The sequence below is a fragment of the Eretmochelys imbricata genome, chromosome 4 (genome assembly GCF_965152235.1).
Source record: "Eretmochelys imbricata isolate rEreImb1 chromosome 4, rEreImb1.hap1, whole genome shotgun sequence".
NCBI classification, from domain to species: Eukaryota; Metazoa; Chordata; order Testudines; family Cheloniidae; genus Eretmochelys; species Eretmochelys imbricata.
Window position 1 is genome coordinate 1,211,358 of NC_135575.1, and position 11,995 is coordinate 1,223,352.

Genomic DNA, 11,995 nt, shown 5'->3' on the forward strand with positions numbered 1-11,995 from the left:
GAAAGATTAGAAATGCCTGAGACACCTCTGTTGAGTCACGAGAAAAGACCCTGCGGCGACTGACTACGGCATTGGAGGGCACTATGAAGAATCCCCTCACAACCGAGAAGCTGGTAGGGTGCTCTGTACTGGGAATAGCGCCACTGTTTACCGGGCCAGCCATGGCAGGCATAGGCCGCTATACTGTAAGCCTGCAAATGGTACTTGAGAAAGTGGCCTTAGAGTTAGAGGACTCAGTTAGTGATTTAGGGTCAGCAATAAAAACATTAAATAAAGAGGTACAGCAGCTCAGGACGTTTTCCCTCCAAAACAGGCTGGCTTTGGACTAATCTCTTGACATCCCAAGGAGGGGTTTGTGCCCTCGTCGGGCCCCGATGTTGTGTATATGTCAATGATAGCAGTTATGAGATCTATGAACAGGTGGTACAGGCTGAGGCCCATGCCCAAGCCGGAGCACAGGTTGCCTATACTGCCCCCGAGAGCGATTGGTTGCAAACCTTGTTTTCAGGCTGGGGTTTGTCGTCTTGGCTTGGTGGTTTATTTAGCCTGTTATTGAGACTTCTCTTTCCTGTATTGCTTGTATTACTGGTATTATGCTGTGCAGTCTCATGCGTTAGGGCCCTTTTGCAAAAGTTAATAAGTCCTTCTCTTCAGGGCTATCACAGAGTGCTTATGCAAAGTCCTATTGTAAAGAAATAAGTAGCCCAAGTGAGAAAACTCAGAGCCAAGGTTGTTGAGTGTTCTCAAAGGAGGGAGTTGTTGGGGACACTGGGGCATGGCCACTTGGTAACTGGAGGGGATAGAAGACCACAAGTGTCGATGAAGCCCCCTTGAACTAGGCCCAGGTGTCCTTGGGACCTTTTTGCAGCTGCAAATAAACTTCTGTTCTCCAGCCCGTTGTGATTATTGGGTGATGCACACCGGGTAGCGAACCAACCCCAGCTGTTGTTTAGCCTCTCGGCACTGGGTGCCGGCAACACTGTCCAACATTAAAGAGGTGAAACAAGGCTGGCAGTTTGGGCTGCTGGACAGAACAAGCCTTCAGGCTGAAAAGCCAACAACCTTTTTCTCCATTTCAGCAAAAAACAACATTCAACAAACCCCAACAAAAACAGGCACCTGAAAAGTCCTGCCCCCGACTTCACCTTTCCAAGGTCTTCTCCGCTCTCTCTCCCGCCCCGAGTGAGAATCCGACCCCTTGACCAACACACCACAGTGAGACCCGAATGCAGCTCTCCCTCTGCAGGCAGGATGGTGGAGAAAAACACAGGTGAAAAACCCTCCCGGCTCAGCTGCACACGGAGCCTTGGCAAGGACGTGGTGGAAAGGTGACGCCGGGATCTCTCGCACGGGAAAGGAGACTCGTGCCCGACCCCAACCAACCCTTTGGGAACTCGACGGAAGCCGCATCCCACAGGCGTTTCCACAGCCCAGCCACCAGCCGCACACCCAGGCCGGAGGGGCCGGGACACGGGAAGGGGCAGCAGCAAACGCCCCCGGGGGGAGGGCTGGGGCGGGAGCTGCAGCCAGGCCCCTGGACCCGCAGGGAGACGCAGACCCTGACAGCAACCAGCCACGTTTGCCCACGTGTGTGTGTGAGACACGTCTGTGTGTGTGATGTCTTGTGTGTGTGCTGTGTGTCGGCCAGAGTATTGTGTTCAGTGTGTGTGTGCTGTGTTGTGTTTCGTGTTGTGTGTGTGTTGAGTTGTGTGCCGTTTTGTGTGTCATGTTGAGTGTGTGTTGTGTGGTTGTGGTGTCATGAGACGTGTTGTGTGTGATGTGTGTGTCGAATGCACAGACACAACACATTGTACGCCGCATGCACAACACGTCACGTGTAGCACGTCCACACACGTCGCACATCGCACACACAACATGCTGTGTGTAGCACGCACACACACAAAACATTGCACATCGCATGCACACATACAACACGAAGCACATCGCACATAGCACGGACACACACAACACGTTGTGCGTCACACGCACAGCACCTCATACTCACAAACACAAAACACGACACACACCGCATCACACAGACAGAAAAAACTACACGCATGTCACGCATACACAAACACAGACAACATGACACACAACACGTCACATACACAGCACAACACACAAAATGGCACACAACATAAGACAGGCGCACAACCTGACAGACAACACATCACAGACATTCACACAGACAGACACACACAACACAACACACAACACGTCTCACACACACTCAACACAACACTCTAGACGACACACAACACACACAGAATGTGACACACAACATGTCACACACACACACAACACGTCACAAAACATGTCTCACACACACAAATACACACAAGACGACACACACTTCACACAAAACATGACACCACACACACAACACCATACACATACTGAACACGATACAGAAAACGGCCCACAATACATCACACACACACACACACACACACCACACCACAGAGACACACACACAGTATGTCACACACACAACACTACACAAAACACGTCTCACACACCCACACCCACACACCACGTCACATGTCACCACAAACACACAACCACACACAATCGATACAACACTCTAGACAACACACACACGACACACAACCCATCACACAAACACACATAACATGACACACAACATGACACAAACACACACAAAAACATTTCACACACACAACATGACACACAACCCGTGTCACACACACACATAACACAACATGACAAACACACAACATGACACACACAGAAAAAAATTGCATGTCCCTCACAACACGTTGCACGTTGCACGGATACACACAACACATCACATTCACACATGCATGCAAGTCGCACGACACACACACAGAAAGACGTCACACACAAACACACACGTGAAACACAACATGACACACAACACATCACACACACAAAACACCTCTCTCACACACACACAAGACGACACAGAACCCGTCTCACACAGACACACACAATATGACACACACAACACAACATGTAACACACACAACATGACACACAAGTCACACATACAACAGATTGCACATCGCACATAGTGCGGACACACACAACACATTGCACGCCGCACATCGCACAAACACTTTGCACATCGCACGTCACATGTTGCACGTCACACCTGCACACACAACACATCGCACATCGCACGTCATACACACAACACGTTGAATGTGGGACACACAACACGTCGCACGTACACTCAGCACGGCACACATCGCACATTGCACGCCACACTTTGAACACACAACACGTCGCATGTCGCACGTCACACACAAAAATGTTGCATGTCGCACACACATGTTGCACGTCGCACATCGCACACACAACACGTTGCATGTCGCACAAACAAACACACAATGCGTCACAAACACAACACGTCACACACACAAACAGGTCTCACATACGCACAACATGAAACACAACACGTCACACATACACAACACAACACACAACACGTCACACAGACACAAATACACACAACATGGCATACATGTCACACACACACCCCCACACATCACATGAAACCACAAACACACCACATACACACAGCACGTCACACACACACAAACACACAACATGACACACAACACGTTACACAGATAGACACAAACACATACAACATGACACACAACACGACACACCCAACACACATCTCACACATACACACACACCCCATGTCACATGACACCAGAAACACAACACCACACACACACTCAACACGGCAAACAAGAAGACACGCACATGTGAAGTGTGAGGTGCGACATCTTCTGTTTGCGTGTGCGACGTACAACATACAATGTGCAACGTGAGGCGTGTTCTGTGTGTGTGACGTGCCATGTTTTGTGTGTGTGATGTGCGACACAGGACGCGTTGTGTGTGTGATGTGCGATGTGCTCCGGGTGGGGTCTGTGTGTGTTTCTGCACAAGCTGATTGCGATGTCCCGGAGGCCAACAGCAAAGAGGGTTCGGCGTCAGCTTTCTTGCCCTGCCGTCAGTCTGCCACCGGGCTGGGGGGACAGCGGCTGGGGACCCCAGGAGCTGCTGAGAGACGCGGAGGATCCCTCGGAAGGGAGAAGACGACGGGAGAATCAGACTCTTCCAGCAACGAGCCACATTTGCCCAGTGCTGACGCTCTCAGGCCTCCGCATTCTGGGCCAGAAACCAACCGCCAAATCGAGCTGGAAAATTGAACCACTTGCAAATGGCCCTTCTAGCGTCGCACCAGACCGTCGGCGACCGTCTGGGGGTGAGCTGTGGGCTCCCTCTTCATGGGAGCAACAGCTGGCTGGGGTTTTGGCTGCTCAGGCTTTTGTTCCCTGGTTTTACCCACTGTGGTTCCTTTTGCATGGATTTCATGTACCTGTGTGGAAGTTTTTGCCCAAAGGCACACAGCTGTACAGGTTTTATCTACAATCTTTACAAGTTGAAGTTGCAGATGGAGGGGGCTCCCAGCAATGGCAGCCTTAAGGGGGTGGGCGGCTAGAAGCTGGGGGACTGGATCGGGACCCCCCAACACTTACTGCTCTCTCTGCCCTGCAGTTTTAGTCCCCCCAAATTAGCCTGATGATTACAGCAAAAGTTTTGTTTCTCCTGCTGCTAACAGCCCACCTTCATCGATTGGTCTCGTTAAGAGTTGCTATGGCAACCCCCATTTTCTCGTCTTCTCTGTATCGATATATCTATATCTATATCTTCCTGCTGTATTTTCCCTGCATGCATCTGATGAAGTGGGCTTTAGCCCATGAAAGCTTACACTCAGATAAATTGGTTCGTCTCTAAGGTGCCACAAGTCCTCCTCATTCGCTTTTCCCGACTGATTGTGCTGGGGGCTCTGCCTGGTTCCAGGACTCCGGTCCCTCAGCTACCAAGGCCACCTGGGAACCCTGATCGAATCCAGCTTCAAGGAGTGCTGAGATCCATCTGTCTCTTTCTGTGCCTCTGTCTCTCTCTAGGAATAGCCTCCTGACCCTGCCTCCTGTGATCAGTTATAGTTTGCTAGCCCTAATTTTCTCATCAAATTTAAATTACATTTAATAGTGGAACGGTTTTTTTGTTTGGCTCCCCTTGTAAGGTTACTAACTGGGAATAAATAACTTTCATGCTTAAGCTGATTGCTCTCCCCCCCACCCCACCTCCATGGGTGTTTTTGGCTTCTCCATTCACTCTGCAGCAACGCTCCTTGTACCTAAGCGAAAGATCCCTGCAGCTCCCAAAATGGGCAATTCTGGTAACAGCTCATTTGGGGCTTGAATTGAAGGGGAATGGACGTAATTCTTGGGACAAGTAACCTGCTATGGCCAAAAACACTTTAGCCCTCTGCACCCTTCCAGACAAGGCTTATGTCCCAAATACTTTGGGTCTTCCTGGATATGTCCCTGAATAATCAAGGACCTTGACCAAAAATGTCATCACGTTAAAAGGAAGAAAGATTGTCGTTGTGTAGACCATGAAACAAGCCCTGCAACATTTTGAAACATATCCCAACAGTCTATGTCAAGGTTCCTTCCCCACTCTGAACTCTAGGGTACAGATGTGGGAACCTGCCTGAAAAAAATCCTAAGCTTATTTTTACCAGCTCAGGTTAAAATTTTCCCAAGGTACAAACTATTTTACCTTTTGTCCCTGGACTTTATTGCTGCCACCACCAAGTGTCAAAGAAATATAACAGGGAAAGAGCCCGCTTGGAAACCTCTTTCCCCCACAAATCCCCCCAAGCCCTACACCCCCTTTCCTGGGGAAGGCTTGATAAAAATACTCACCAATTTGCATCGGTGAACACAGACCCAACCCTTGGATCTTAAGAACAATGAAAAAGCAATCTGGTTCTTAAAAGAAAAATTTTAATGAAAGAAAAAGTAAAAGAATCACCTCTGTAAAATTAGGATGGGAAATACCTTCAAGGGTAATCCGATTCAGAACAGAGAATCCCTCTAGGCTAAACCTTAAGTAACAAAAAGACACAAAAATTAGGAATATACATTCCATTCACCACAACTTCTTTTATCAGCCATTTCAACAAAACAGAATTGAACGCATATCTAACTAGATTGCTTATTAACCCTTTGCAGGAGTTCTGACCTGCGTTCCTGCTCTGGTCCCGGCAAAAGACAACACACAGACAGAGAGAACCCTTTGTTTTCCGCCCCCTCCAGCTTTGAAAGTATCTTGTCTCCTCATTGGTCATTTGGTCAGGGGCCAGCGAGGTTACCTTAGCTTCTTAACCTTAAGAGGTGAAAGGGTTTTTCCTCTGGCCAGGAGGGATTTCAAGGTGGTTAGACTTCCCTTTATATTTATGACAGTCCACAGGGTGCATATCAAGGAACGTTCAAAATGAGACGGGCGTTCTTTTTGGGGAGACTAACCCCCATTGCGCTAAACAGGAGAAGGGGAAAGTGAGAGGCTGCAGCGCCATCTAGTGGCCAAAGGAGAAATCGCTGGCTTCTGGACCTGTGTGCACGGTTGGTTCGGTTCACATGCAAAGCTGTGTCACGCCAGGTTGGGAAAACGGGGTTCTGCTGCACGACATCATCCTCTGGAATGACTCAACCCAATAGGACACCTCCTACGATACACTGCTCCGAGTGACACTCTCAAACAGGTCCCCACAGTTCCACAGCCTCCCCCCACCAGGAGGCATGTGTGAGAGGTTTTTTCTCCCCAACTGACAGAGGAAGAAACGAAGGCTGGGAAAGGCGAAGGGCCTCTTCTCCCATCACACAACCTGCCGGGATAGAGTTGGGAACAGGACCCGGGTGTCCTGACTTTCAAACGAACCATCAGTCTGGAGTTTCACACACTGAATGATCAGAATAAAGGGACCTGCAATGAGCTATAGGCCAACAACCATTCACACTGATTCTTCAGCAAGTGTTTTAGAAGCACGAGAACACCAGCAAGAACCAGGAACGGCTCAGAGACAATCAGCAGCGAGAAGGAGAACAATTCACCAAGCAGATGATTGGTTCTGGCTTATTTGCTGGGCCTTAAACGAGAAGAACAAAGTCCTGAGTCTCCTCCCTACCACGAGACCCCCTGCTCAGCCAATCAGCATGGAGACTCTGGCGATGGGCTGAGGGTTCCCCAGATGGCCCAGGGATGGCTCAGGTCACCGGTGAGGATCACTCTCAGAGCACGCTTCCTGTCCCATCTCTTTGGGAGGTCTCCCACCATGAGGGCTACAGAGCAACCCCCTCCTTGCCAGTGGAGGGAGGGAAGCAGGAAAAGGGAAACCAAAAAAGACAAACCCCAAGGACTCAAAGGGACAAAGGCCTAGCTGGGGGAAAATTATCCCACCTTAACCTCTTGTTTTCCATGCCGAGAATTTGGCCAGCAGCCAGGTGGATCAGGCTGCCTAGGTACTAAACCTCTCTGGGGCTCTTCCCTTCTCCACAGGGACGTCTGTCTTCTCGCTCAATGAGCAGTGGGAAAGGAGAAAACTCCAGAGAGGCTCCACCTCGCGCTCACATAGAATCATAGAATAACAGATTTGGAAGGGACCTCTGGAGGCCATCTAGTCCAACCCCCTGCCCAGAGCAGGACCAATCCCAGCTAAATCATCCCAGCCAGGGCTTTGTCAAGCCTGACCTTAAAAACTTCCAAGGAAGGGGATTCCACCACCTCCCTAGGGAACGCATTCCAGTGTTTCACCACCCTCCTAGTGAAAAAGATTTTCCTAATATCCAACCTAAATCTCCCCCACTGCAACTTGAGACCATTACTCCTCGTTCTGTCATCTGCTATCACTGAGAATAGTCTAGATCTATCCTCTTTGGATCCACCTTTCAGGGAGTTAAAAGCAACTATTAAGTCCCCCTCATTCTTCTCTTCCGTAGACTAAACAATCCCAGTTCCCTCAGCCTCTCCTCATAAGTCATGTGTTCCAGACCCCTAATCAATTTTGTTGCCCTCCACTGGACGTTTTCCAATTTCTCCACATCCTTCTTGTAGTGTGGGGCCCAAAACTGGACACAGTACTCCAGATGAGGCCTCACCAATGTCGAATAGAGGGGAACGATAACGTCCCTCGATCTACTGGCAATGCCCCTAATTATACACCCCAAAATGCCATTGGCCTTCTTGGCAACAAGGGCACACTGTTGATTCATATCCAGCTTCTCGTTCACTGCCACCCTGAGGTCCTTCTCTGCAGAACTGCTGCCTAGCCATTCGGTCCCTAGTCTGTAGCGGTGCATGGGATTCTTCTGTCCTAAGTGCAGGACTCTGCACTTGTCCTTGTTGAACCTCATCAGATTTCTTTTGGCCCAATCCTCCAATTTGTCTAGGTCCCTCTGTATCCTATCCCTACTCTCCAGCATATTTACCACTCCTCCCAGTTTAGTGTCATCCGCAAACTTGCTGAGGGTGCAATCCACACCATCCTCCAGATCATTTATGAAGATATTGAAAAAAAACGGCCCCAGGACTGACCCTTGGGGCACTCCGCTAGATACCGGCTGCCAACTAGACATGGAGCCATTGATCACTACCCGTTGAGCCCGACAATCTAGCCAACTTTCTACCCACCTTGTAGTGCATCCATCCAGCCCATACTTCTTTAATTTGCTGACAAGAATACTGTGGGAGACCATGTCAAAAGCTTTGTTAAAGTCGAGGAATAACACGTCCACTGCTTTCCCTTCATCCACAGAACCAGTTATCTCATCACAGAAGGCAATTAGATAAGTCAGGCATGACTTGCCCTTTGTGAATCCATGCTGACTGTTCCTGATCACTTTCCTCTCCTCTAAGTGCTTCAGAATTGATTCCTTGAGGACCTGCTCCATGATTTTTCCGGGGACTGAGGTGAGGCTGACTGGCCTGTAGTTCCCAGGATCCTCCTTCTTCCCTTTTTAAAAGATGGGCACTATATTAGCCTTTTTCCAGTCTTCTGGGACTTCCCCCGGTCGCCATGAGTTTTCAAAGATAATGGCCAATGGCTCTGCAATCACATCCGCCAATTCCTTTAGCAATCTCGGATGCAACGCATCCGGCCCCATAGACTTGTGCACATCCAGTTTTTCTAAATAGTCCCGAACCACTTCTTCCTTCACAGAGGGCTGGCCACCTCCTCCCCATGCTGTGGCTGCCCAGTGCAGTAGTCTGGGAGCTGACCTTGTTCATGAAGACAGAGGAAAAAAAATCATTGAGTACATTAGCTTTTTCCACATCCTCTGTCACTAGATTGCCTCCCTCATTCAGTAAGGGGCCAAAGTTTCCTTGGCTTTCTTCTTATTGCCAACATACCTGAAGAAACCCTTCTTGGTTCTCTTAAAATCCCTCGCTATCTGCAACTCCAGGTGTGATTTAACCTTCCTGATTTCATTCCTACATGCCCGAGCAATATTTATATACTCATCCCTGTTCATTTCTCCAATCTTCCACTTCTTGTAAGCCTCTTTTTTGTATTTAAGATCAGCAAGGATTTCACTGTTAAGCCAAGCTGGTCACCTGCCATATTTACTATTCTTTCTACACATCGGGATGGTTTGTCCCTGTAACCTCAATAAGGATTTTTTAAAATACAGCCAGCTCTCCTGGACTCCTTTCCCCCTCATGTTATTCTCCCAGGGCATCCTGCCCATCAGTTCCCAGAGGGAGTCAAAGTCTGCTTTTCTGAAGTCAAGGGTCCGTATTCTGCTTCTCTCCTTTCTTCCCTGTGTCAGGATCCTGAACTCAACCATCTCATGGTCACTGCCTCCCAGGTTCCCATCCACTTTTGCTTCCCCTACTAATTCTTCCCGGTTTGTGAGCAGCAGGTCAAGAAGAGCTCAGCCCCTAGTTGGTTCCTCCAGCACTTGCACCAGGAAATTGTCCCCTAAAGTTTCCAAAAACTTCCTGGATTGTCTGTGCACCGCTGTATTGCTCTCCTAGCAGATATCAGACATACATGACCCTGAATTCTCTCTCAGTCCTCAAGGAGACACCTCAAGAAGGAGACTCCCTGCAGCAAAGCCCCGGGGGTCTCTGAGATCCCCCTGCCCTGCAGCCTGTCCTCCCTGGCCGTTGTCGTGGACTCTCTGTGAGGTCACCGCCTCCCAAACGCCTTTCACCAATCAGATGAGTGCGGCAAAAGCCCCTTGTGATGTCACTGCCACCCCCACCCCTGCCCTGCAGGGCTCATGTCCTGCCCCGAGCCGGCTCCTGTGCGTGTTTGAGCTGCTCCCCCTGGGTCACCCCCACACACTCAGTGGTCATGCAAGGGTTCACGCAGGCCACACGTGGAACCATCAGAGGATGCTCAATGTGCCGCACTCGGTTTTGCAGAGATTTGGAGACTTGAAGGCCAGAAGAGACTCTTAGATCATCTCATCTGGCCCCCTACACATCACAGGCCTCCTGCATGGTGCAGTAGCGAGTTTTGGACCAAAGCAGACTCGAGAAAGGCATCTCATCAAGGGATGGAGGAAGCACCACTTCCCTTGGGAGTCTGGAGGAAATTGATGCTGTGGGGGGCAGGGAATTGACCCCAAGGCCACACTTGTGAGTCTGTATCATAACACACATACACAACAGCACTGCGCGAAGTATGTACATGTCACCTTAACTCTGATGTTTCCTAACGTTTAAAGGCCTGGTCTCCAGGGTGTTCTCTGTGCTTATAGATCTCTTTTGGGGAGAGATGCAATCATTTAGTTCAGAGTGGGAGCCGTGTTAGTCTGTATCAGGAAAAAAATAACAAAAACAAAAAACAAAACGAGGAGTAGTTCTGGCACCTTAGAGACTAACAAATGTATTTGGGCACATTTGATGGTGTGGCTGATGTGATTAGGTCCGAGGATGGTGTCCCTATACTAGATATGTGGACAGAGTTGGCAATGGGTTTGTTGCAAGGATAGGTTCCTGGGTTAATGTTTTTGTTGTGTGGTTGCTAGTGAGTATTTGCTTCAGGTTGGGTGGCTGTCTGTAAGCGAGGACTGGCCTGTCTCCCAAGATCTGTGAGTTTGAGGGATCGTCCTTCAGAATAGATTGTAGATCCTTGATGCCTAAGGAACTCCACTGGTAACCTCCCTCCAGCCTGACAGTTCACCTTTCAGCAGGACCCGCTATAATCTCCCTGTTTTTAATTCATAGATTCATAGATATTGAGGTCAGAAGGGACCATCATGATCATCTAGTCTGACCTCCTGCACAAAGCAAGCCACAGAATCTCACTCCTGTGCAAAACCTCTCACCTATGTCTGAGCCATCGAAGTCCTCAAATCAGGATTTGAAGAGCTCAAGGAGCAGTAAATCCTCCAACCAGTGACCCGTGCCCCATGCTATAGAGGAAGGCGAAAAACGTCCAGGGCCTCTTCCAATCTGCTGCAGAAAAATTCCTTCCTGATCCCAATTATGGCAACAGCTAAACCCTAAGCATTTGGGCAAGATTCACCAGCCAGATACCCAGGAAAGAATTCTCTTTAGTAACTCAGATCCCACCCCATCTAACATCCCATCACAGCCATTGGGCCTATTAACCATGAATATTTACAGATCAATTAATTGCCAAAATCATGTTATCCCATCATCCCATCTCCTCCATAAAATTACCGAGTTTAATCTTAAAGCCAGATAGGTCTTTTGCCCCCATTGCTTCCCTTGGAAGGCTATTCCAAAACTTCACTCCTCTGATGGTTAGAAACCTTCGTCTAATTTCAAGTCTAAACTTCCCAGTGACCAGTTTATAGCCATTTGTTCTTGTGTCCACATTGGTACTGAGCTTAAATTTTAATTCCTATCCCTCTCTGGTATTTATCCCTCTGATATATTTATAGAGAGCAATCCTATCTCCCCTAAACCTTCTTTTAGTTAGGCTAAACAAGCCAAGCTCCTTGAGTCTCCTTTCATAAGACAGGTTTTCCATTCCTCGGATCATCCTAGTAGCGCTTCTCTGTACCTCTTCCAGTTTGAATTCATCCTTCTTAAACATGGGAGACCAGAACTGCACACAGTATTCAAGGTGAGGTCTCACCAGTGCCTTTTAGAATGGTACTAAAAC

General features: G+C 48.8%; 1 protein-coding gene across 1 annotated transcript in view; it reads left to right on the forward strand.

Annotated features, from left to right (window-relative positions):
• The window catches only part of LOC144263805 (class I histocompatibility antigen, F10 alpha chain-like), a 53,080-nt gene extending 41,861 nt beyond the window's left edge, over nucleotides 1-11,219 (forward strand). The window contains exon 6 of the mRNA XM_077814777.1: nucleotides 11,089-11,219. Coding sequence (XP_077670903.1) covers nucleotides 11,089-11,096 — 8 coding nt within the window. The 3' untranslated portion in view covers nucleotides 11,097-11,219. The remainder of the gene's footprint in view (nucleotides 1-11,088) is intronic.
• Nucleotides 11,220-11,995: the final 776 nt, after the last annotated feature.